This window comes from Cinclus cinclus, chromosome 11 (assembly GCF_963662255.1).
Source record: "Cinclus cinclus chromosome 11, bCinCin1.1, whole genome shotgun sequence".
NCBI lineage: Eukaryota > Metazoa > Chordata > Aves > Passeriformes > Cinclidae > Cinclus > Cinclus cinclus.
The window spans coordinates 17,354,255-17,381,845 of record NC_085056.1 but is presented as its reverse complement, the minus strand read 5'-3'; the positions used below and the strand labels follow the sequence as shown (position 1 = coordinate 17,381,845).

The following is a 27,591-nucleotide window of genomic DNA, read 5'->3' as shown; positions in this document are numbered from 1 at the left end:
CTTGGAAAATTTTTATGTACATGTAATTTATAACTGTAGTGTCAGTAATGGAGTAAAATTCCGGTTAAATATTGATAATCCAAATCTTGGGAGAGTTCTGGTGTGGAGGTTGACTAAAACCAGCCATGGTGAGTGTGAGTTCCTTTTTTTCTGCATTGTTCTTCACCATCAGGAATCTCTCAGTTCTCCAAATCTTTTGGTGCCCAGGTTCTCTCACCTGGGGGAGTGGGATTGAATTCTCCTTGTGAACTCCCAGCACGTTGCAGGGGAACCAGAGCAGCACTGACTTAGCAACATCACCTGCAGCTGCAGAGGGCACAGGGTTTGCTCCTAAATATACTTATTATTGCCAGTGTGAACAACATAATGTAGCATGTTTCACACCTGCAGAAAATTTGACTCAAGGCATAAAACAAAAAAAAAAAAAAAATCAAATTAAAGGTGTTAAAATTTAAACTATGCCAAAGCTTAACTAATTTCAAGAGTGGAAGCAATTTCTTTAATTTCTGTTTCATGATCGCTCACATCTTCCCTAAACAATTTTCATCAGTAAGATTGTTGGGAGCAAATGACTGGATTTGACAGGCCTCAGAAGTGTGTGTGATGGTTGGAAATGAAATGCTGAATGGCAGAACCTGGCTGGGGAAGAAATTGATTTCTAGGAGCCAGGAGAGTATTTCAGTTGTCCATTCCTGTCATTGATTTTATTAGGTAAGATTATAATCACACTTCAAGTGACTTGTAAGGGAAAGAAAAAGAACGTTGTGCCTTTCCCCCTGCCTTATGTGTGCTTTAACTGGAAATACTGACACACATCTTACCCATGTATTTTTAATACATTTATAGACTTCAGTTGAACATGGGGTCTCAGTAAGTGATTTAATTATTTTCTATCACTGGAAGAAAACACTGGTAGCTGAGCATGAGGATTGGAAGCAATGTTAGACAATGATGAACTCTTTTTATTATGGTGTATTCAGCTTTAGTATCTAATGAACACTTAGGATAAAGAATGTGCTTATCAAAGTTTCAGCATATCCATTCAAGTCTGGGAATCTTGAAATAAATATCTGTAGAAAGTCTTCAGGAGTTCTCAAGTGAAGTAAGATAAGAATAGAAATTATATATCAAATCTTTCTAAACAAACAGTGTAATTATTTCTGAAAGCCTTTGAAATGAGAGTCAGCTAGGAAAATCAAACACAATCTCCAAGAAGTCAACAGTTTTATTTCTTTATTTTCCTTTGTATATAAAGTATATAATGGAAACAAAGTGAAAGGTTCTTGATAAAATTCTCTTAACTCAAATTTTCACTTTGTGATGAACCTTATCTTCTTCCAGCCCTGTCCCATTGTATGATGTTCTGCACAAACCCCTTCTGTTTTAGGAGATTACAAACCACAGGTTTTATGATAGCAGCCACAGAAACGAGCACGGTCAGCCTGAATGCAGCTGAAGGAAGCTCTGAGTCTGCATTCATGGCTGGTGCCACCCTGGGACAGCAGCCCTGGGCTGCAGGGAGTGTGGGGATGTGCTGGGGTGTGCTGGGGTGTGCTGGGATGTACTGGGATGTGCTGGGGTGTGCTGGGATGTGCTGGGATGTACTGGGATGTACTGGGGTGTGCTGGGGTGTGCTGGGGTGTGCTGGGATGTACTGGGATGTACTGGGGTGTGCTGGGATGTACTGGGATGTGCTGGGGTGTGCTGGGATGTGCTGGGATGTACTGGGATGTACTGGGGTGTGCTGGGGTGTGCTGGGGTGTGCTGGGATGTACTGGGATGTGCTGGGGTGTGCTGGGATGTGCTGGGATGTGCTGGGATGTACTGGGATGTGCTGGGGTGTGCTGGGATGTACTGGGATGTGCTGGGGTGTGCTGGGATGTGCTGGGATGTACTGGGATGTGCTGGGGTGTGCTGGGATGTGCTGGGATGTACTGGGGTGTGCTGGGGTGTGCTGGGGTGTGCTGGGGTGTGCTGGGATGTACTGGGATGTACTGGGGTGTGCTGGGATGTGCTGGGGTGTGCTGGGATGTACTGGGATGTACTGGGGTGTGCTGGGATGTGCTGGGGTGTGCTGGGGTGTGCTGGGATGTACTGGGATGTACTGGGGTGTGCTGGGGTGTGCTGGGGTGTGCTGGGATGTACTGGGATGTACTGGGGTGTGCTGGGGTGTGCTGGGGTGTGCTGGGATGTACTGGGGTGTGCTGGGGTGTGCTGGGGTGTGCTGGGATGTGCTGGGATGTACTGGGGTGTGCTGGGATGTGCTGGGGTGTGCTGGGATGTACTGGGATGTACTGGGGTGTGCTGGGGTGTGCTGGGGTGTGCTGGGATGTACTGGGGTGTGCTGGGATGTGCTGGGGTGTGCTGGGATGTACTGGGATGTACTGGGATGTACTGGGGTGTGCTGGGGTGTGCTGGGGTGTGCTGGGATGTACTGGGATGTACTGGGGTGTGCTGGGATGTACTGGGATGTGCTGGGATGTGCTGGGGTGTGCTGGGGTGTGCTGGGATGTACTGGGATGTGCTGGGATGTGCTGGGGTGTGCTGGGGTGTGCTGGGATGTACTGGGGTGTGCTGGGATGTGCTGGGGTGTGCTGGGGTGTGCTGGGATGTACTGGGATGTACTGGGGTGTGCTGGGGTGTGCTGGGGTGTGCTGGGGTGTACTGGGGTGTACTGGGGTGTGCTGGGATGTGCTGGGATGTGCTGGGATGTACTGGGGTGTGCTGGGATGTGCTGGGGTGTGCTGGGGTGTGCTGGGATGTACTGGGATGTACTGGGGTGTGCTGGGGTGTGCTGGGGTGTGCTGGGGTGTACTGGGGTGTGCTGGGGTGTGCTGGGGTGTGCTGGGGTGTACTGGGATGTGCTGGGGTGTACTGGGGTGTGCTGGGATGTACTGGTGTGTACTGGGATGTGCTGGGGTGTGCTGGGGTGGTGGGCAGTTCCAGAGAGGGGAGGTACAGCTTGGTTGAGGGATGATTGTCTGTGGGAACAGCAGAACAGAGCCCTGGTAAAGGGTGTGAGCACAAAAGGTGAGCCAGCAGAACTTCCACATGCGAGACAATCCCATCAGCTGCAGCTTCTGAAGCCTTGGGACTTCTGTGGGCAAGCACAAAGGGACTTTTTCCCTCTCTTCCTGCAGCATCCACACTCGAGCTTCCTGCAAACTCCCTGGTTGTTGTTCCTTCCCCTCAGCCAGGTTGCAGGAGGGCACTGGGGTATCACCTGTAGGCTGAGGCTGCTGAACTTGCCGCAGGGCTGGGCACCACATGTGTCACCTGTCCCCTTTATCAGTGCCACTCAGAGCCGTCAGGAGCTGTCTGTTACTGTCTGCTTGTGGTCACCAGGCAGACAATAAGTTTCTGATGTTAATTCCTTACAAGCTAACCACCAAGATGAGGATAAACTCCATTACTCAGGCCCCATGACAGGTTACAAACTATTCTGTTAAAGTTTAGGTATAAGATCACCTTTCAGCATCAAATAGAGTTAAGCTTCAAAACATGAGCAGTCTGCATATGTATAAAACAGGTTCAGCAAGCATCTGTCAAAGAGAGAAGTGACATAATATTCCTTTTGCTGCAGCATCAGCTGCAGGACTCCTCTGGCCCCTGCTGAGTCCAGGAGAGATGCTAGGGGAACACTTATCCTCTGCCTCCCTTTGCTGACATCCTCCCCTGTAAGAACGGGTGAATTTACACAAAAAATAAATGACCAGTACTGGCCAAAGGCATTTTTTTTCTCTAGTGAGATATATTTCTGTAACCCCCATTCTCTTCACTGGGAATTATCCCATTAGTTTCACATAGCAAACCTGCCACGGCTTCAGTCCCTGCAGAACTTGTGCTCCCCAAGAGAAGTGTTCCCCACCCACCCAAATCCTGCCCTCCCAAACCCTAGCCCCACATCTTGTCCTGGTGCTTGAAGTGACCAGGTGGAAAAGAGAGAAACAGCAGCTATTGGGTCATATGCAAATTATATCTAGATATGCAAACACTTTTTCTCTAAATAATTTACGTGTGCTGTAACCCACAAAACTGCCATGCAGGGAGAGAGGAAAAGGGAGCCCATGGCAAGGACCAAGGCTGTGCCAGAGGGATCCCCTTCCCTTTGCTCTGCTGTCCTGAAGGGCCCTGGGATCAGGATTCACAGCACACCAAGGCTGAGAAGGAACAGGAGGCTATTTTTATTGGCGTATCCAGAAAGAGGGATTTTTGGTGGGTGCTGTAATTATTTTCCTTTCTGAACATAATTCAGCCCTTAACCTTTCTGTTTCTCTTGCTTTCTCTCCCTCTGTAGATATTGTCTTTATTGTCAGCCTAATTAATGCCATCATACTTTTATGTCAGCCAAAAAACCCTCACTGCAGCAGCCTTAATGCAACCCACTGAATTTCATTCCATTTTGCTTCTTACAGAAATGGCAAGTGCTATGTTGTCTAAGAAATAAAAAGGGTAATTTCCTAATTTTTTCTATTTTTTTTTTCAGAGTATGGAATTTATAACTCTGGCTGAACAATGGCCCCCTGAGTGGCAGAGACTCTGAGATTTCAGAGACAATTGTTGTCCCAACTCTGTCACTGGCCACATCCAATCATTGTCATGGTTGCAAGCCAAGGGGGAAAAAAAAAAGAACCCTTTCTATTATTGTTTTTTCTATCTGGTCTCTGTCACTTGGCAAAGTTCTTTCAAATGTGAATTTTCAGGTCTTAAATTCAACGTATTATACTGTATTATTAACCTGGTGATTTGTATCCCTTTGATATGATTCCTTTGCAAAAGCTTGAAGTCTACACAGGTCTATTGGGTAGCTTTAAATGCGTTCTATGAAGAAACTAAATAATACACATACTAAAAGGGCTTTTATTTTATCCAGAAATTCAGGCTGCTGGCACATATCAGCTTGAAGGAAAATGTTTTGTTTCTGTTCCACAAGTAATATTTTAACTTGTTACTGATATTTTCCCTTCTTTTATTATTGTTATACAGCTCACAAGGAAATGAATTTTTGTTTCAAATTAGTTTTTGAATAAGATATGCAAATTTCTACCGAGTGTAAACATTAATTGTGTGTATTCTTTTTATTTAGGCACCTTTGTTACTAAAGTAACAGCTACAGATGCAGATGATCCAGTGTATGGAAATAGTGCCAAGCTGGTTTATAGCATTCTGGAAGGTCAGCCTTACTTTTCTATTGAGCCCCATACAGGTAAGTGACTCTGAGTAGCAGCCCCTGGCTTGGGAAATCACCTCAGGTTGCTCCAGGGGAGGCTTAGATTGGGGTTTGGGACAAATTTCTTCATGGAAAGGGGTGTCCAGCGTTGGCACAGCTGCCCAGAGCAGGGTGGGGAGCCCCCAGTCCTGGAAGGATTTAATTTAAAGCTGTGTGGATGTGGCACTTGGGGCCATGGACAAGGTGGGCTTGGCAGTGCTGGGGAATGCTTGGGCTCCATGTCTTAGAGGCTTTTTCCAACCTGGAGTAATTCTCTGGTTCTATTTGCAAAGGTCACCATCCCCTGCCTCCTGCGTATCTCATCACCCAGATGTAACTCGGGTCTCACTCGTGTTCCTCAGATTCTGATCTTGGGGAAAGACACAGGAAAAATAGGGATTGATGGTAATGGGGATGATGGTGATGGCAAAGTTACAGAAGTTCCTGGAGCAACTGAAGGCAGAGGAGGAGCTGTGTGACAAAACTGATCAGGGAATGCAGGGCTTGGCCTCAGGGGTTTGATGAGCACAATGTAATGTTCAATATGGGTCTATAGCATTCCCATCTAAAATACAGTTTAGCTTGGGAATTTCAGTGAATATATTTTGTGTTTTTATTAAAAATTCACTTTCTTTCTTGATCGGTTGGATCAGTTTGGGCAGAGAAGGAGCATCAACTGTGAGTGTTGAAGTTTGATTAGCATGCATTTAGGGTGACTTTATTTCTCTGTGGTTCTGTAATCTTGAAAGTCATCTGAAAGAAGTGCCAATAAATCCATTCCCTCTTGTTTTCTGTACATAGGTTGTCCATACAGCAAATTCATTTAGTTATGTCTAAAAAGCAAGTTTTAAGGTGATTTGATAATATTTCTGATATTCTGTCACCTGTTACTTGAAATCCTTTTTAATCACTCTGAGAGAAGGAGCTCTGATCTCCTAAGGAGAAGGAAACTAAAACTCTTTTTAAAACATACAAATATCCACCTGAATTTATACAGCTATAAAGCAGTAAAATAGGAGTAAAAATTCTTGTCCATGTGCAGAGCAACAAAACTGTAAAAGAAATGCTCAGAGAAATTATTAAAGGATGATTTTGATAGATTAAGTGAACTAACTTTTCTCAGAACCATTAAACACAGTACTCCTGTAAACTTTAAGAGCTGGAATTTCTTGAAATCTTTTGGATGAAATTGCTTGGAAAAATTATTTCCCATTCCTAGAAACACCCTAGCTTTAAAGCACTTTATGTAAAGAGTATGCATCAATAAATATTAATGGATTAGTCCAAAGTGGGGTTTTCTGGTTGAGAGACAACTATCTTAAATGTGAAAAGAAACACTGGAATGTGATTCAGCCTTTTATTTTTACACTGCATGTAAAATAGAATTTTACAGAGAAAAATTTTAGCACGGTACAATGGAAAAAGAGCAGCTTGTTCCAAAAATAAGTGTGTTGAGAGAGTGTTTGTTAGTGAAGGCCGTTAGTTCCTGAGGTTCATTTGTCACCATCAAGTGGAAATATAACTCTGAACAGACCTCTGACCATCAAGTATCTAAACATACTGTTTGATTTCTTTAATATTACAAATTATTGCAGGCAGTAACGACTTGTGGGAGCTGTCTTAATTAGAGGGGAATTGACTGTAGGGTTTTTCTCAGTTTCTACTAGGGAAAGTTAGTGCCTTAGCATGGGAACACATCAGCTTTCCTAGAGGAGCTGAGAAGTGCATTCTCCACCTGCAGAGATTTTCTTTCACAGAAAAATGGTCTGAAAGAAATATTCCAAATGTTAAAAAATACTTAATTTTAATTAATTTTCTTATTTGTATTGCATTAAACTCTAATGCTCAATCCAAAGAAGTAACTATTCCTCATCTAGGAAACTGATCCCTTGTTATCATGAAAGCCAGAGAGCTCCAAAGCTTCTTGGTGAACCTGAAAATCAAGGTTTTTCTCCTGTTCCGCTGGCATTAATGCCCCTCTCCTCCCCTCATTTCCACCTACAAATATTCCTTTGCAGAGCAGTTCAGTTACCACGAAAATGACATGTTGCTATCTAAAAGGGGAATTTATTAACAAAGAATTCCACTGTGGCCGCAGTCCCTAAGTGGCTTCATTTTACGGAGCTGCTTCTGAGCAAATAAATGGTTTCAGATCCCCCATTTTTCTAGATCTGTGGAGAACATCAGCTATGTTCTTCTCTAAGTCACTGCATCTGGCTGAGTTTCTGTGCTGAGGCTGTTCCTGTTTCTTTGCCATCTCTGTGTTGTGCCCTTCATCTGTAGTGGAATCACCATGCTGCTCTCACCAAACAACACACATTGGTTTGTTTAAGGTATATAAAACACAAATATGCATAAAAGTTTAATCATTAATCAAAGCAGATGCAGGTAGTTAATGTAGAAACTGCAGCCACATAGGGTGAAAAAGATTGTTCTAAAGCACAATGTCCAAAGCAAAGATGAAGTGTGCAGATGTTTGTTTCCTTATATTTGTCCAGCCTTTGCAATGTGAACCACCACAGCTCTCAGCAACTAAGCCAGGAAAAAACATTATCTTGTAGTCCTCAGGACCCTCAGGAGAGGTTTTCATGTGGGAAGGTGTTTGGGTACTCTTGTGACAGTGTACAAATTAAAGCAGAGCAGGTACAGTAGTGTTCCACACCAAACAAATCAAACCTGAAGATCCTCCAACCCATGGCACATATTTTAGGGTTTGAGGGTTGTTTGGGATTTTTTGGGGGTGTGAGAGGAAATGTGGATGTGCGTATAGCTGCATTTTCTCTGTGACTACACTTCATTAGTGCCCTGATCAGTTGAAAGCCTTTTCAATTAATTTGAAACAGAATTGTTTCTGAACACAGATGTTGTGTCTCCCCCTAAATGGAATCAGCATTTTAAAAAATGGGTTGTGTGAGAGTGATCCACTTCAGAATGTAAATATTTTATGTCATTCATAGGAGTGTATCAAGTATTATCAAAGGTATAGCTATTGAGAGCTGATCTATTTACAGCTTTTCTAGGTGACTTTTATTATCTTTTGTAGAAACCAAGAGTAAATGTAGATCTGTGCAGCTGCCTACAGCAGGGCAGTACTGTGTGTAAATTTTTAGTTTCCTGGCTCATAGTAAGGATTGTCTGACCTTCCTGCTTGGTTTTAGTGGCATGTGGAGAGTGAACCATGAGGGATTATCCCAACCATGCCTCCTGAGTCCTCTGCCTCTGTAACCCTCAGAACAAGTAGAAAAAGCAAAGGAGGAGGATGTGGCTTTGTGCCTGTGCTAAGGAAGAGCTGTCACACCTGAGGGTGACACACACCTGAGGGTGGGTGTGAGGGAAGCAGTTGCTCTCTCTCCTACATTTTGGTTCCTCCTGGCTTGGCAGGAACTGGATGTGGCCCTTATCTGAATCACTCTCAGCTGGAGCTCACATTACTAAACCTTCCCACTGAAACAGTTCTCCAGTGCTGGGCACAAAGACCTAGTGCTGGTGGGTGACCCGTAAAACAATAATTTTCCATTACCTGAGATGAAAAATGCATATATTGCTGCAGTTCTAGTTTGCAAGTTCTTCTGGAAGAGTTATAGACACATGATAGGAGGCAATTCAGAAGTTATTTTACACTCAGTGCTCTGAATGTGGCTTAGGGCAAATGTTTTTTTGATGACTTGTTCTGAATATTTTCCACTTTTTGTAGGTGAGTTTTATTATGACCACTGGTTTGTTGGATAGAGGGTGGATATAATTAATGCATGACAAAGATACAGATTTAGATTTTTTCTGTGAGAGACAAAACTTACAGTGTGATGGCATCAGATTAGTAACAAAACTCATGGTGGGCTGAAATATATTCCTTATATCATTATGGTTCCATCTCAGTAAGTGATGCCAGGCTCCCTGCCTAGTGTGTTTTATTTATAGAGGTACACGAGTTGTATGGAATTCTCTCATAATCCAAATTATGACAATCCAAATCCTGGGAAAAGGGGTTCCTTAAGACTGCTAAAAGTAGTTGGAGTACACTTCTCACTTTAAGCTTTTTTTTCAGGGATATTAAATCATGACTGTCAGCTTTAAAATAAGATTATCATAATGAAAAGTAATATGAAGTGACACTGTGTTCTACAATATAGGGATGGCAGTGGAAATACATTTTCAGCTGTGTCTGACTTATTTACATTTCACATGAACTTAAATAATGTCACTCCTACACATGCCTGAAATATAGCTATATGAACAAGGCAAATTACAGCAAAGCCCTACTACACTGGAAAGCACATGGGATGAGTGGAACACAAGCCCTTAGTGTGGCTGAAAAACACCAGCTTTTCAACACTGCTGCCTTGGATATGGGCATTTGGTACAAAGCCAGGGCCCAAGGAGGTGCAGCTGAGATGGATGGAAGAGTCAGCAGACCCAGGAAGCTGAAGACTCTCCTGATAGAATATGGACATTTATTTGGAGAGTGAATAATTGTGTGGTTTTTCCCTATACCTGTTTTCACTTTCAGTTGGAAGAGCACATGCTTTAAACAGCAGAGATTTTAATTTAGTGTGTGGCGCTCTGGTCCATAGTGTTGAATCCCTGAAATCAGAACATAAATGAATAGGCCTAGGAGGAATGAAAACTTCACTCAACAGAAGCCAGGTTAGAATCTTTTACTTTAATTTGCAGTCTTGCCTCCATTTAGACCATATAATAGAGTCCATCAGAATGAAAACAAGTAAGGGAGCAAGAGGGTTTAAACCAGCACCTTTCTAGTTACAGATATGTTTGTGGTGCTCAGGCTATTTCTTGTCTGGTTGTTAATGTCCATTTAATTCCCAATGGTACAAGGTGCCCTCAGAATATTTTGTGTAGGGCTGATAAGAGCTCTCATCATGAAAAAACCACTGCTGAGATACTGAGAAAGTTCAAAGCAGGGTAGCTGAGGTCAGGAGAATATTACTTATAATGAAAGATTGATTGAACTAAATTTGTATAAACTGGATCAGAGGTGATTAAAGAAGGATATGAAATCACTGCACAAATATTTGAGAGGAGTTAATAAAAGAGAGACATGGGGACTGTTTTTGTAATTCCTCATGATACAATGACAAGGAAGCACTTCAAGCTGGAGACAAATGGGGAAACAGTTTTGGTACAGGAAGGACTCCACTACTGTAAGGGGAAAGTAATGAGCTGCTAGGAACAGAACTCACTCGTGTTCAACAGAGCCTTCCTAAATAGTTCAGCTTCTAAATACTTTAGATCTAAACCCTCATGGGATTAGTGTAGAGAAAGTACTTGTTCAACATGAGTCAGAGCGTGGATTGAGCTGCTGCTTTCCAGCTCATTTTATTGACTGCTGCTGCTGCCATGGCTGTGCCACTTACTGCAGATTTAAAGTTAAGTAAACTCCTAACTGAAATAATAAAAGGAGCATGAACTGGGAGGGGTGGGCATTGCTTTAGCAAGAGGGGTGTAGAAACTCCTTTTCATAGGATTGGAGTATCACAGAATCAGGGTGGTTTGGGTTGGAAGGGACCTTAAAGCCCCTGTCATTCCACCCCTGCCGTGGCAGGAACACCTTCCCCTAGAAGAAGGCAGGTGTGTGCAGCAGCATCCAGGTCCGTGGAGCCCAGAGAGCAGCATCCCCAGAGAGCAGCACTGTGGCATCCCCAGGGCAGCATCCCCAGGGCAGCATCCCCAGGGCAGCATCCCCAGGGCAGCACACACAAGGATTGCTGGAGTGCATCACTGCTCGCTGCTGTTACAGTGCAGCGCTGGAAACGGTCTGTACTCACACTGCTGGCAGTCTTTTCATGTCTTTGTGTACTAAACAGTCTGTGCAACCCGAGGAGATGTGTCAAGGTGTTTGTGCTGAGGTGTTTGATGGCCCTGAGAGTTGTCTTGGTGACAGCCCATTAGGAGAGGGCTGGGCTGACACAGAGCCAGAGCAGAGCTGAGTCGGTCCCGCAGCTCTCATTAGCTACAAGGATAGAGTGCAGCTATTATGGATCAGGTATTTAGGATTGGGCCCTTCAGTAGCACCAAGAGCTCTCCTTGCTCATTAATAAAATAAGTAAAAAATCATTGCAGAGATGTTTGAAAACAGTTCTGCTGGTCTGCAGCTGGTAAAGCTGAGTGGCTTAAGATCAAGGCAGATTGGCATATGGAAAGAAGCGATTTCTGCTTCTTGAGTTTATCAAATAATAGCAGTAACAAAAAAAGCTGATACCACACATATTTTTTGCATTTCAGAGCAAGAGCTCTATCATCTTAGAAAGCTTGTGAGGGAGTTTGAACTTGACTGTTCCTCCTGCTGAGTAGGAAAACGGGCAACATATCTAAATAATGTGCTTTAAGGGCCTGAATTAGAGAGAGGAATTTGAACTACACAGCTGGAGCTGGAAAGCACCTGAAAAAGAATCCAAGGCTACTTTCTGTAAAGTGTCTGGTGTAATCACAGCTATTAGAATGCTACAAGTAAAATCCTAAGGAAACGAGCTCATAAATGCAGTGCCAAATGTTTATTTACTGAATTTGTTCTCAGCTGGTGAGAGAGTGATCCTTTCACCATGCCAGTGAAAGGGTCCCAGGGAAAACGGAGTGGCTGGTAAGTAGAACTTAAAGCTTTGAACCCATTCTCTAAAACCCTGAGACAAGTTCACCTGAATTAAAAAGGTAACATTATAATAGGTGTTGTTCAGTCATGTCTTATAAGGATATGCTTCTAGCAGAATGCACATAGAGAAAGGCAGGTCATTTCACATGCAGTCAGAAACTTGCAGGGTCTATTTCAGAATGAAAACAAGAGCAGAAATTGCAAAAATTTCAGTAATATGGTCTTGAAGAGAAAATACAATAAATCCTAAGTGAAAAAACCCAAATTATTAAAACCATATTCAACATTGAGCTCTCTGTTTAACAAAAAGGTGCCATCTTCCCCATACACTTTCTAAAAATAAGCATTAGAGTAAAATGCGTGCACTATTAGATTCTCTATTGAAAATACAAAAATGGCACAGAGATCTAAAATGTAATATAGCATTTGATTCTTCAGCTAGTCATTATTTTACTGTGTTTAATGTCTTTTATTTGAAATATATCTAGATCTGAATGTAGTTCGTACAACTGCTGTAATTAATAACTTTTATAGAAAGTTAGGCAGCCTTGCTAGATATGTTTGCTGTCTTGATAGAAATGAAACCAGATATTAGAATATTTCATGATAATTCTTATTAAGATTATGATAAAGGTAAATAAAATAAAAAATACTGGATTAGTATTCCTGTATCACATCATCAAAGTACTGCATTTTTTAAAACTTTGAGTAAAGATAGTTGTGATCTACTCATTTTTAAAGAATTATGGCACATGTTTTCCACAGATCTCCAAATAAACCTTTTTTATGGACTGCTAAAACCTCACTGAGGTCGCTGTGCTTTACAGGAATACAAAGAATGCCACTCACAGCTCTGAAGAAATTGCAGGATTGATTTTCAGGAGTTTGGGTCCTAAATAGCTGTTATATTTAATAAAAATCTCCACCAAGATTCTAGCACGGAACAAAGATCAAAGCAATTACTTAGCTCTTGCACAATGAAGTAGGGAAAGTTCCAAAGTATCAAAGCATGCAAGTTGAAATAGCAGGAAGTCTTTAATAAAGCGTGTGAGATGAATGGGATGCTTGAGAAAGGCTTCTCAGGGCCAGGTTCCAATTTTGCATAGCGCTTGCTTGGTTTTGTTCCATGTGCTCAATTATCATTATGTATAGTTTTATAGCATTAGCATAAAGAGGTCCTTGGAAAAAAAAGGAGACCGAAGTGAAAGCCAGGTCCTTATTTCTGTTGGTTTTTTTGCTTCTTTCTTTTCATGAGCTGCAGCCTCTGCCACTTTGCTTCCTCTCCCCTGGACTTTTTCAGCAGACAGTGAATATTCTTCCAAATAGGTTTTTGAATGTAGTCCTCAGGGGTGCATTTTAACTGATTCAAGTTGTGAGGCAGATTGTGCAAATTGCTCAGTGTGTGCAGTCGGGACCACTGCAAAAGTAAATCCCCTTCTGCAGCTGCTTTATTTGCTCTTGAGCAGTGGGACACTGATGGCTGTTCAGGAAAAGCAACTCAGCCAAAAAAATATAGGTACTCCAATATTTGGAGGTTTCATTTGGAGGGAATAGTTTGCTTCTTGACTTCTGTACCTTCCAAGCTGTTTCCTGATCTTCCAGCTTGAGGGAGAGGATCTGTAGGGAAATTCTGGGGGATGCATGTTCAGTGGTTGTACCACGTCTGTGAATGTTTTCATAGCAGTAAACTTTGGGAATTATTTCAGGCTATGAGGAGACAAAATCTTGACTTAGACATTATGGAGGGAAGGAACCTGGAGTGAGAATGTAGTGAGGCCGTTGTCCCCAAAAAGGATCAGATTTTCCCCTCCCATTCTTGGCAGATGGTTGACTGATGAATTCTTAAAAACTTGCAGGAATGGGAGCACTGCAAATTCTACAGGCAGCCTTCTGTCAGTACTCCCCTAATGTTTGACTGAAATCTCTCATGGTGCAGCTGAAACCCATTTTGGGGTTATATTTTAGGCCCATCATTTCTTCTCTCATCCCCAGTGGAAAAGGAGAGTAGTTCCCACTAATTTTTACATGTTTGCCATATACTTCCCTGACTATATAAATCAATATTTTTCAAAACTGGACACAGTGTTCCAGCTGCAGCCTTCACCTATGTGAGTGCACTGGAAAGAGTATTCCATAGTTCTTCCACATAACGTACCAACTAATATGCCACGAAATGCTTGAGTACTTTTATCAGCAAGTTGCTGTTGTCTCACATTCAGCTCTCTTTGACTCACATTGTCTTCTGTCTTGTGAGTCATCTGCTCTATTGTAATTGGGAAGTTAATTGTTTCTCTCACACAAAATGCTGTTTACTTGCCAAATTGAGCTGCATCCTGCTATTTTAGACTCTCCAAATTGTGAAAAATGTTATGAACTCCAATCCTGTTCTTCCTGTACTTGCAATGGCTCCCAACTTTATGTCATATGAAAGACTTGATAAGTTCTCCCTGCCTTCTGGCTTTCAGGAAATATTGAATGATTCTAGAAGCAGAACAATCTCCATGAACCATGTCATCCATCTCTCCACTTGACAGTGAGCCATTGATAACTGTTCTGAATACAATCTCCCAACAAGCATCTACCTGCCTTACATTAGTTTATGGTAATTCCCTCGCTTTTGAACTACTGTTTGGCACATCTCCTCCTCATCCATCACTGCATGCTGAAAGTGATTATGATTTTATTCTCCATTTGTTTCTGGGTTGAACTGAAGCAGAGCAGGTTGAATGCTCAGTGAGTTAATGTTCTGTGTGCTGAGTGTGTGCTGGTATTTGGTGAGTCCGGATTATGTTCTAAAAATAAACAGATGGTTTCAGTACTTCCTGCAAACCCAGCCTGAGGACTGGTGAATAAAGCAAGAGAACAAGTAACTGTCCTCAAGATTCTCTTTGCAGAACTCTCTTAGCCTGTGTTTGTCTTGATCATGTTAGATGAGGATGGAGCTGTTTGGTGTTCATAAATTTGCCTTCTAAGAGATATCAACACTTCCCTGTTACTGACCTCAATTCTGTAGATTCTGAAAGTAGTGGTAACAATCAGCCTGTGCAATTTGGATGGATTTTGTTCTTAAAAACCTTCAGTTCCTCTTATAGTAATTTAAACAATAAACTGCTTTTTATTAGCCTTTTCTTGAGTCTGAAATGGAAACTTGACTTTGACTCAGCTTCTGGCAAGTGGCTTATGGTCTGTGACAGCAGGTATATATAAAACTACTGAAGCAACAGCTTGTGTACCTTTACACAGGAAAAGAAATCCAAAAATTTTTATGACTTAAAAGCCAAAATTTTAATTTTTATTTTGGCATTTCTAAAGGTATTTAATCTGCCTGATATATTTCAAACCATAGGCAAGGGCTAAACTGTTCAATACATCAAAAGAAAAACTAAAATACCTGTCTAGGAAAAAAACATCAATTGAGTGAAATAATTGACTTTTCTCAGTGGAAACTGCAGAATACAAAATATGGCATGTCATGCAACTCATCTGTAGGCTAGAGTTAACTATGTAAACTAGGTTAAAAAACCCAAACAAACATACAAACTCTGCCTAAAAAAAAAAGATGAAGATAAAATATAATATGCTTAATGCAAGCCCTATTGAAATAAGGGCTCGTTGATATTTGGATCTGCTATGTTAGTGAAAAAAATGAGTGTGGACCAAATTCTGGTTGCCTAGGTTTGCATTAGAATGCTCTTTATGAGTCATTTCACTTACAACAATAGACTTACTTTCAGAATACATCATTATTATTCATCAATAGTAACCCAGTCAGTCCAAACCAGCCACAACTGTCAGGTACTTTCAGAATTAAGCATCATTTACTTTCCTTACCCAGGCTGCCATGGAGGAAATGACCCTACTTTTTCACTGACTGCATTTTGCACCTATCAAATCTGATAGATGGGGTTTATTGTTCCCCTGCTTTCACTCAGAAAACCTAGCACAAGCATTTTCTTTGGTGTGTGGCAGGATAATGTGGGTTCCCTCCTGAGGCACTTTCACCTGCTGTGCCATTGGCCTTGAGGCTCCAAACCCCACTTACCATGGGCTTTTTATTCCCTGTGCTGGAATGAAAACTCACTAATTGAGAGTGTTTCCCTGTCCCTCTGGGCATGTTCCTGTGTCACCTGCTCCAGGTGAGCCTTCCTGGTCAGAGGGGCTGGACCCTGATTTCCAGAGGGTCCCTTCCAGTCCCAGCCCTTCTGTGGCTCTGAGTTCCTGGGGAACAAGTGACTTCTCTGCCTTGGCTGCTGCAGACATAACACAGAGGTTTCATTTTCCTGCAGAATTATGAAATATGTGAGGCAACAACCAAAAATATTTTATGGGAAAAAATTACAAGAGTGTGGGTTACAAGCCTGCTCTCATGTTATATTTGGTGATTTATGGAGGAAGTGTATTGCTTTATGATAAATACTTTACACCCCCTTGCTCTTAGTGTGGTCCTCAGCCATGAGAAGGTCTGATCAGGTTCTTTAGTATTATATTGTTAAAGATAAATAGATATTTAATAAATATTAGCATTTACTTTATAATTTGTAGATTTTAGAATGTCCTAAATGTCATCTCTATCAGTGCAAAAAAGAATACTTCTTTATTCTACATGAATAGGTAATCTCAGCATTTCAGCCAGAGTGTCATTTCTAAAAAGCTTGGTTAGTAGAACCTATGCCAGACAAAAGAGTAAGAGATGGATTATGTGGAATATCCACAGCTATTCCAATCCCAGCAAAGAAAGCAAAACTAAAACAAAGATTTGTTGAGTTACTGTCAATGTCTCAAAGGAAACATTATTGCTTTTTAAATGGAATTTAAAAATAAAAAGGATAACAACAACAACAACAACAACAACAACAAAGCCATATTTCAATTGAAAATTTTGAATTGTTTTCCCTAGGTTTAGTGGTGCTTCTTTAATCTGTTATGGTCTTATGATTATGGTGGACTTTACCGGACTGCAATGAGCACTATTTAAATTTATTACACTTCCAACACATATTGTGAATAAAATAGCACATCAGAGGTGGAAAAATTTTGGAAAGAAAAAAAAATGCTTTGTTTATTTCTTCTATTACATGTCCATGAAAGCTATAGGAGCTTACAGTGGATCTGGCCCCAGAATTAACTGAACTGTCCATTGTTGATATTTCCTTCAGCCCACTGACATTTATATTTTGTTATACAGCAGATCATTGAACTTCTGTAGGTTTAAAAGCTTCTAACCTGATAAAGTAGGTGATGGCAGCTTTCTGAGGTCATTGTTCCACAGGTGAGCCCCCTTGGGCAGTGGAGTCTTTCTCCTGTTAAAGTTTAGGCACTCGGTTTAAGAGACTTAAGAGAACAACTGTAGCCTGCAATATACCCAAGAATAGGTCAAATAATGCGTTTGGGTTTAAATTATTTTAAACAATCTGAACAGATGTGGTTAACAGTGCTCACAGAGTCAGCTTTCTATGTGGTTGTCTTCTGTTTGGGAATTCTGTGGGGAAAATATGGATTTCTGTGGGAGGTAGGGCAGAAATCAAGAACTTTGTCAGGAATAAAATGTAAAATAAATATGCATCACAGCTATGATTGATTCTTGGGTTTTGAACCACATTTTCAGTGCATTTCTAATTAAATCAAGGTAGGTGACCTCTAATACAATTTTTTTTCAAAATCTCAAATTCTTCTTCATTCTTTGTATTAAGAGGCAACCTAGCTGGACCTTTGACATTTTTTGTATACCAATATTTGCATACATCCATAAAAACAGCTGCAAACTTAATTTGTGTCTGTACCTGACTGTTTTCCCCCCCCACATTATTGTAGCTATAATTAAAACAGCTCTTCCCAACATGGACAGAGAAGCCAAAGAAGAATATTTTGTGGTCATCCAAGCAAAGGACATGGGAGGACATATGGGTGGACTCTCTGGAACTACAACAGTGACAATAACACTCAGTGATGTGAATGACAATCCTCCTAAGTTTGCCCAGAGTAAGTGCCATTATATGTGTGTGTGCTCCAGTATAAGAAGCTATTATTGTGGGTGGGGCTTTTTTGTTGTTGTTTTTGTTGTTGTTTTTTTGTTTTTTTTTATATATCTTCATATTGCCTGGATTTTTAATGTAATTGAAAAGATGTAGTTACTAGAGAAATGTTAATAGTGCTCTGCCTGTTTAAGAGCTTAGGAAGGAGGGAGTTAGGTCCACAGCAGTGTATGCAGATCTCTGCCTTCCTTATTACCCCTCCTACATCCACCCAAAAGGGCCTGGAGACTTCTGAACACATATTTATTTCCCCCCAGTGCAGTTGCTTTTGTGTGCTTTGTTGCTTCCATCTCATGCAGACAAGTGACACCACCAGTAAAAGACACATACAAACAGATAAAAGGAATGAAGCCTTGACTAATTAGGTAATACTGAACAAAACAAAGAAGATAAGTCTGAATCTAGATTATTGTTGATCTTTAATTCAAAATCCATATTTTCTACTGTGGTTCCAATGGGTATCTTGCTGAGTTAGGTTGAAATGATTTGGCATCCTGCTGAGATTCTCTGTAAGCTTTGTGGTCTATTTCCAAGACAAAGACAAAAAGAGAAAAAGAGGAAGAAGAGCATAATGACTGGATTGATTTTATTTGGAACAGGTGTAATCTAATGCACTGTTAGAAACTTAGCATTTTATCCTGCTTGCTCTGGAAAATTAAAAGTTTTTTGAGCCTGCATCTAGACTTGGCAACATTTTTGTTTTCTTCGAAGTACGTTTCTCTAACAAGCTGCTCAGGCACCCAGTGTGAAGTTAATTTTTTTCCATCTATGGATGATTTGAACTCCACTTTTGCCCTCTTCCGAGGACACAGAGTAAAATGGGTTTGTCCTAATGCTCAGCATATGATTAAAAAAATATGCTTCTACAGCCTGTAGAAAATGTACATAGAGATTGAGAGAGAGAGAAAAATCTAATCCAAATAAGCAGAGGCAAAGCTTATTTTCAAAACATATATTTTATTACCTCATCTTAGTGGCTTTTAGCAGATAAGTGCTCTGCTCAATAGAAGGTTTTCTCTCGTAAAGCAGGAAATGCATAAATGTTTTACTTTGTGTCCCATTGCATTGCCTTTCCCTCTGTGTTAGCGATTTCCATCAGTTTCCCAACAATTCAATGTCTGCAGATGAACTCTATCACCAGCATGCAGAGGGATGTCTCTTTTATACCTGCTGTGGCTCCAGCTCAGGGGGCACAGACCTGCCTTTGCCAGCTTACCTGGCATTCCTATTGTACCAGCACTGCCTCAGAAAGCTGTTGGCTGCCAACATGGCAAAAAATCTGACCCCAAAATCAGCAGCACAACTGGTCCAAACTGGGGCCACCCAGCATGTGGAGGTGAAACTGCCCTCTCCTCGTGCTTTTGGGCACAGTGACCCACTGACTGGGGACATCAGCAAGACTAATCCCTGGAATACATCTCATCCTGGATGAGTTTTCCTGCAGCAGCAAAGAAAGCGTTGCCTCAGAAGCTGCTACAGGCCCTGCAGGATTCAAGCTTCCCTCTAGGAATAACCACTGACCATGGTGGGAATTCTTTAGGAAAAAACCCTAGTGCATGCACAGCCTTGCTGGGTATTATGTATTTATTGCTTAAATGATGAGCCATAGTAACATTAGTGCTGGCTGTTATTCCAACTGCTGCCTTGTAAAAAGCAGCATTCTGAGCTGGCTGCCCAGCACCTCAGATTAGCCATGACTCTGCCCTTGGACAAGAGCTGAGCGAGTCTGACTTTTTCTTTTTTCACACTGTTGAAGCACAGTTTGCGTTCGCCTGGGAAGGAAAATAAGAAAGGATCAAACTTACAATAAACCTAGCCAGAATGAAATCGAAATTCATAAGATGTAATACATGCTGCTTGCACAATAAATGGTAATGAGCTCAGGAAACAGGGTGTTTTATCGGGTTATTGTTTCCAGGCAGGACAGAAATGTATATTTATGGTTTGATTTCAGAGTGTTAGCCTCCTGGGTTTTAGAAATGAAAAAGATGAACTTTCACTACTTCTGTGATCTCTCTGAAATAATTTTAGAGGCATTTTATAAGTCACCAAAGTTTTTAACCCGGCAGTTTACCACAGAATTGTAATGAGAAGAACTGTGCACTGCTGTGGAAACCCAGGGCTTTCAAAGGTGCCCAGTGTGGATATTTTGGTCAGCTCAACACTATGACACAATTCATAATTCTGGAGAGGAATATGTGTGCATCATAATTTTTAATTTTTTCTTAATACATTGTAAACTATTTTAATAAATCTGAGAGCAAAATTTCAACTGAGCAATGCAATCAGCTGTGCCTGGAGATTCAAACCACAAAGTGTGGACAGCAGTGTAAATGATGAAGGCACAATTTAGCCTCCCAAGGCACTTCATTGCTTTGGCTGCTCATTGTTTTTGAGCCATTATGGATATTCTGAGGAATCTTGATGATCTCCAAATTATCTCTAATAATTTAGCCTAGGAACATCAAAAACAAGTCATTTTGGGACTTCATTGTGTAGCTAATACATGTATTTGTGAATTCATCAGTTTCCCTCCTATTTTCAACTGTTGCTACTGCAATCAGCCACAACAACTCCAGAACATTGTTTTTGGAAAACTATTACCTGCACTTAACAGATTGTCTTAGAACACCAGGGAGGACAGAGAAGAACAAGGCCAGAACCCAGCATCAAAAACTGTTTTAATGGTCTCTTCTATTATCCTTGAATTCTTTTTGCCTATTTTAACTCCTGAGCAGGATTTCATTTTATTAGATAATGTATTAACTTTAACTTCAATGAGTGTCAATTATAAAGAAGTAGAAATATAGGGGCTCTAGAAAGAATTTTGTGTATAAAAAGCGTGCATTATGGTTTTTTAGAGTACTGTTAGGAGCAGGGAGATACAGAATAAAAGTGGATATTTTGCATATCGCCTTAATAAAATTTCTACCTGAAATAATATATCTAAATAGATTTTGATGCTTTTTAGTTTAAAAGGTTTCAAGCAGGTATAACAAAAAATAAAATGTTGAAAATTTGAATAGCAATTTCTAATGGATTTTAGTCTAACTCTACAACAAACAGTAAACACAGTAATGTTTGCTATAAAAAGTTATTGTTTTCAGTAAAAAAAAAAAAAAAAAAAAGATTTGGGAGTTTCCTTGAATGTTTCCTGATGAGTTTCCTACCATGAAAGGGAGGTGGAGGAATTTAAACAGACAAAAATCAAACTACATTTTCAAAAGTAGTAAATATTTGAAGTTATGCAGTAAATATTTGAAGTTATGTAAGTATTTGCACAATAGGTTTTTTTAGTATTAAACCTTTTTTTTTTTTTTTGTGGAGTAAAAGCCAAAGTTTCTTGGTTGAATTGTAACTCCTTGTCAATCAAATGTCTGTATGAAAAGGTAAGTTCTGCAGTGTCGAAAGGAGCTCAATAGTTGTGTTTGCCAACACAAAACATCCCTGCAAGGAAGAAGCAGGAGACTGCTGGAATGGAAAGGACACTCTCCTACAGTAAAGTGAATACTCTTGTGTGGGAGCATGCTCTGCTGCTTTCAGTCAATAACTTGTGGAAATGGGGGTTGGATCAGTTGCACATCTCAGGAGTTGGTGTTGGGGACATGTGAACACTGAAGAGCACGCAGGGGACATTGGGACCAGCTGTAATGTTTAGTCTTTTCCTCTTATTTGTAAGGTCTGTATCACTTCTCAGTAATGGAAGATGTTGCTCTTGGTGAACCAATAGGAAGGGTGAAAGCAAATGACCTGGATATTGGAGAAAATGCTAAATCATCCTATGATATTATTGAAGGAGATGGAATGGATATATTTGAGATTACTACAGATGCCCAAACTCAGGACGGCATTATTAGAGTGAGAAAGGTAAATCATATCTCTGTTAAAAACATAAATGTTCATTGTACATGCAACTAGCCAGCCAGGCTTTGCTCTGTGAGAAGATGCTGGCTTTCCAGGGATCCTTTCATCTATGGATGAGGTGTCAAGCCCTGGAGTGATGAAAAGGGGTGTATTGGCCATGTTCCTCTGAATTTTCATTGGGGTGACAGCTGGGGAGACATCCATGGGTGCTGGAAATGTGTTAACCTTGTCCAGGCTCCCACGTGGTCACATCATGCAGGTTTTTTTTCCTTGGTTCCTAAAGAGAAGAATAGATTAGATTCCACTTTGGTGGTGGTTTAAACTTCCATAATATCCTGGCTGAATATTCATCAAATAACTTCTCTTAATTATTTGATTTTCTGTGTAGCTGTTCAGAGAAAAATAAATCACAGTGCATTAATTAAATTCCCTGATATGTGAGAGCTTAGTCTTCTACCTTTTCTCGTGTTGAACGATCTTCACTCAATGAACAAGGATTTCAGTGAATTTTATTAAGGAGATGAGTAGTTTCATGTGAGAAGTTCCAAATTTGGGCCCTAAAGAAAACTGTGTTACCTTTTCTATGCTTGTACATAGTCTTGATGTGTGCAAGGTGAGGTAATTTCATGTACACAACAAAAGCACCATCCAGTTATATACAGAAATATGGGGAGAGGCAGCATAGAACAAAACTCCTCCAGTACAGCCAGGGAAACATTAATTGCAGATTTACTTGTCATTATTTTCCAGAGAAGGAGAAAAGGCTGTTCCTCATGCTCTGTTCTGAAAAAGGATATGAATATAATTTATAGCAGTGGCAGAGGGCTTTAACTGCATAGCGCAGATCACCCTAAATGAATCTTTGTTGATAGAAAACAAAAGTAAACAAAACCCAAATCATGATATTCCAGTGAGAAAAGGTGAATACAATGAGCACAGGTAATTAATATTCCACTTGTACCTGTCATTAAAGAGGTCAGGCAGATTGCCTGTCAAAACTTTGTATTTTCTCTTTCTCAGTGAGTAGGTCAGCACTGTAGCTTTATAATAAACTGATGTAGATTTATCTAAATTTACATTTGTCTTTCTAAAGAGAAAATTATGATATACATCCCAGCTCTTCCTTGCTGTTATTTATTGTATGCTGTGGCCTGTCCTGTAAGCTGAGGCAATTAGCCTTTTGCCCCAGTTCCCTTGGCTTTATTTCATAACTGAATCTCAACCATAATGTTGTTTCATATTTTCATTTTGACAGCAATAATAATTTTGGTTCTACTCCACTAGATGATGTATGGAGGGTACTGCTCACCAACAGATTTTCTTCAGCATAAAATCATGGGCTTTAGACAATGCTGAGTAAATTTTCAATATGATATTATGATTAGGCATGACTAAGTATATTGGGGTGCTGTCATTTCTGTAAAGCATATGAAAAGCAATTGAAAAAGTGCTACAGGAGCCATGATTGGCAAATTGTGAATGTGCTGATTTATAAATCCCCATTCATAATTTCAAAAGCTTACTAATTCAAGAGCTGCGAAAGAAGCAAGATTTTCTTGTGTTTACTAGAATTTGTGAGAAAGAGCAAATCCCATTAGAGCTTGATTCATACCTGAAAAAAAATCAACAGAATTTGTAAATATACATATTGAAGGTTTTGACAGACTTCCTGAAGATTCCTGTTTGTGCTCTTGCTGGTATTTGCATTGCAGATTCATAGTGTCTATGTCCTCTTCTTTTTATCCCTGAAACATTATAATGCAAATCTTAATATCTTTCCAATGCTTGGCAATTTGCATCTTTGAAATTTGAATAGTTGTGAGACACAAGAGAATTATGTAGTGAATATACTGATGTGCTTCAAGACACAAACTTGAATCTCCCATAATGAAAAAGTCTAACACTCAAAAGTGTCACAGATTTGGGGTATGTTGGGTATTTCAGTCCCTTAAATCCACTGAGTTTTCATCTTTTATGAGTTAATATGGGACTGTAAAGCAGTAAAAACAGTGGTGACATGGCAGGTATATTGATAGAATAAAGTAATTTGTTTTGTGATTCTGTCTGTGGGGGAAAAAAAAAAAGAGAAAAGATACAAAAGTAGAAATTGCTACAGTTTTAAGAAATTCCTGAGGGATGTCTACCTCATTTATTCCTATAAACTGAAATACAGAGGTACTTATAGTGCAAGAATATTGAAGTACTTTCTTATATTATTAGCTCTACATTTTACCTCTCCTGTCCAATAATTTATTGTTCTTTGCATTTCTCACATTGTTCTGGAAGTAATAAAATATTTATTCTTTGTGGAGCCAGTTTAATTTTTTTTCTTATTTCCAGCCAGTAAAACACTGATGAGGTGCATTATTGATATGCAACTCATGTCATCCCCAACAAATTCGCAGTATTTGTCTGATATGTAATTGTAATGGCATAATACATGAGAGAGAATATTTCAGTAAATTTCTTGTGAAAAACAGGGGAACAGTGCTGTTTTCTCTGAGGCTGGTAAATAGATATCAGTATGTGCCTGATAATCTGGAGGTCAGGTTTCTGGGAGAGGGAAGTGACTACATTAAAACTCATGCCGAATTTAAAAATGCACATGACTCCCATCCATCAACATTACAATCACTTGTTCTCTGTGGCCATTAGTAAAAGACATTCATCTTTGTCCTTCTCAACAGCCACTGGACTTTGAGACCAAAAAGTCCTACACTCTGAAGGTGGAGGCAGCCAACATTCACATCGACCCTCGCTTCCTCAGCGGGGGCCCCTTCAAGGACACAGCAACCGTGAAGATCGTGGTGGAGGATGCTGATGAGCCCCCAGTCTTCTCCTCCCCCACTTACCTTCTGGAGGTGCATGAAAATGCTGCTCTCAACTCTGTGCTGGGGCAGGTGACAGCCCATGACCCCGATGTCTCTTCCAGCCCTATAAGGTAGGGCTGCTTTAAAGTGTTCTTTGGGAATGCTGCTGGCAGATCCCAAGTGTATTTCCCTACGCACTGTGTGGCTGTTTCCATGCTGGTCTGCTTCTGTGAAAATGCCTGGATAGGATTTGGTTTATGATGTTAGATTTATCAGTTCAGATCATTTTGAAAGTCCCCAAAACGCTCCTTGCCATAGGAGTAGTCTTACGAAACAGAGGAATGCAATGGAAATAAGAAATGTGAGTGGTGAGTGGTTCTTATGAGAAATGAGGTTGGATGGGGTTGAATCATCAGAGTGTATCTCTGCAATGAATTTAAATAATCCAGTAGTGTCTGCACTAACAATACTGAGTTTGTGCCGTGCAGTTGTAAGATTGTCAGAACATATTTTGTATTCCTTTGTCTAAACCCATTCCTGGTTTTGAAGATACAAAGTCAGAGATGATTATGCCCATATGACTTTTGCATTTTCAGTTTATAATATTTTCCCTTTTTGATATAATTTGAACAAAATCTTTTATTCCAGTTTGATTAGATTAGCGGATTTTATCTAATTTGATGAACACCCATGTTCCCCTCTCCCTTGGTGTGGTGGGTGTTCCAAAGCACATTCTGCTCTGTGTAGTACTGCCTGCTAAAGGCATTAGGAAAACCAGCACCAAAATGTGAAATTCATAGCAGAAGTATATGTGGAGAGAGTCTATTTAATAGTAATCATCACTGTGCCTTGCTGCCTCAGGGAATTTAAGCCAGGCAAGTAGTCTGCAACATCAGGAGGATGTTAGGTGTTATAATCCACCATTTTCTATCACTGTAATTTTCTAATCATTGTCACTTTCATCATGGTTGTTGCAGAGCTGGGCTTTAAACCTTTATGTAGAGGCCCTACATGATGCATATCATAGTATAGTATCTTCACAGTTAGAAATTCAGAATTGCCAGCACGTTTGGTTGCTTTAGAACTTGTGTGTGAAGATGCTGGAGAGTGTGTTGGGGTTTTATACAACTTCCTCCTGAAGGGCAGCTCCCATCTCTACTCCCCTGGGCAGGGACAGCACCCTGGGAACAGCTGGAGCTGGACAGGGTTAGGTTGGGTATCAGGGAAAGGCTCTGCTGCCCCAGAGGGTGCCGGCACTGCCCAGGCTCCCCAGGAATGGTCCCAGCCCCGAGGCTGGCAGAGCTCCAGGAGCGTTTGGGCAGCGCTGCCGGGGATCACAGGGGGATTGCTGGGGGTCTGCAGGGACAGGGGCTGGGCTGGGTGATCCTGATGGGTCCCTTCCCACTCGGGATCTCCTCTTATTCTATGATTCTCATCTCTAAATCAGATTTTCAAAAGTAGATAAACACAGCATCAGCTACCACAGATTTCTAAACAAAAATACCATAGAATGGCAGGGCTCAGTCTGTCACAGTGGAAGCAGGGGCTCCATCCCTGATTATTTGCCCACTGGTGTCTGTGGAAAGGGCACTGCTGGTACAAAAAGGATCCTCTGAAAGGTGTGTGACACCAGCCATGGTGACAGCAAGGCTCTCTTCCCTGTATTCCAGCTCAGCTCCATAGCAGTTTCTCTTTCAATTGTATTGCAGTTCCTTCCCTCTGCCCTGCTCTGCTTTGCTCTTGCCTTGGTCCTGGCTCCTCTGCCTCTTCCCCATCCCTCTGTTCCTCATCCCAGCCTGCCTTCACCCCTGCTTCACTTTTACCTTGGCTGTTTTTCCACTCCTGTTCTGCTGCCCTGGAATTCTTTTCTCACCTGCTTCAAACTTTTAATAATTTAGACCATTTACAAACCTCCCTCTGTTATAAAACTTAGCCTCTTTATTGGGGTCCAAGCCCCCCAAAATGCATCTGAGTAAAAGATTTACCTAATTTTCACTTTTTCATCATTTTATAAATCAAGAGACCTTCAAACTTCAAAAAAACCCAACCGAGCAAACAAACAAAACAAAACAAAAAAAATACTTTGTTTGTTTGTAAACTGAATTAGAATGTTATTGCTCATCGAGTCATATAAAACCACTTGGCATACATGAAACAGAACTGGCCAAAATTCATTACATTTAAACAAAGAAGTAATTTATTAGTATGTTTTATATATTTTCTTTGTAAGATTTAATATTTTCTAAAATATTGGCTTAATAACTAATTAAGGAATATACAGAGCTGAATTTTCTGTGCAGATTTTTTGATCTTGTTTGCTTGCCTGAATAAGTTGCATTTATCTGGGAGAGGTCTAGAAAGCTTAAGTGGTTTTTTTTTCGTGTTTTTTTTTTGTTTGGTTGGTTTTTTTTTGTTTTGTTTTTTGTTTTTTGTTTTTTTGTGTAAAAATATTTTACGGACAGAAAAAAATTCAAGTTAGCAATTCTGCTGTTAAAAGAGGAAATAATACTTGTTGGAGACAAGCAGGGAGTGGAAATACAATTCCTTTCTTTCCAGTTGGGAACAAAATAGGAACCTGACAGGTTCTAAGAGAAACATATTCAAGCACAGGTTTTATTGATTGGAATGTACATTTCAGCTGTTTCTTCTGTTATTGTACCATGTATATGATGAAGATTTTATGCATATTTTCTATTATACCATTTAAAAAATACTAGACTTTAGTTAAAAATTGGAAAAATTACAACAAACTCTTCTAAAACTGATGGACTGTTTTAATGTTAGTGTTGCCTGACCTTTTTTAAATGCATTTTTTTTTTCTTCAAAAAAGTATTTTAGAAGGCAACAATGAATTGTATTTCAAGGAAATTGCATTTTTTCAATAGATATCTGTTCTATCAATATTTTGCTTAGGCAGAGCTGCTGTGTACATTTGTTATAAAAACCCAGGCAGCACAAACAAAATATGAATCACCTTCTGTGCTCCCAATACCATGTCTGCTTTGCATTAGTCTGATACACAAAGGCTCCACACATTCAGAGGATTGCAGTGCCATAAATGAAATAAAACTT

The 27,591-nt window shown here is 40.5% G+C and overlaps 1 protein-coding gene across 4 annotated transcripts in view; it reads left to right on the top strand.

Annotated features, from left to right (window-relative positions):
• Positions 1 to 27,591, top strand: part of CDH8 (cadherin 8) — a 151,041-nt gene that overhangs the window by 69,432 nt on the left and 54,018 nt on the right. For 3 of the 4 annotated variants that reach the window (XM_062500364.1, XM_062500362.1, XM_062500363.1), the window contains 4 exons: positions 5,087 to 5,206; positions 17,625 to 17,792; positions 21,525 to 21,712; positions 24,397 to 24,650. In XM_062500364.1, coding sequence (XP_062356348.1) covers positions 5,087 to 5,206; positions 17,625 to 17,792; positions 21,525 to 21,712; positions 24,397 to 24,650 — 730 coding nt within the window. The remainder of the gene's footprint in view (positions 1 to 5,086; positions 5,207 to 17,624; positions 17,793 to 21,524; positions 21,713 to 24,396; positions 24,651 to 27,591) is intronic. The other variant, XM_062500365.1, reaches the window with a different exon arrangement.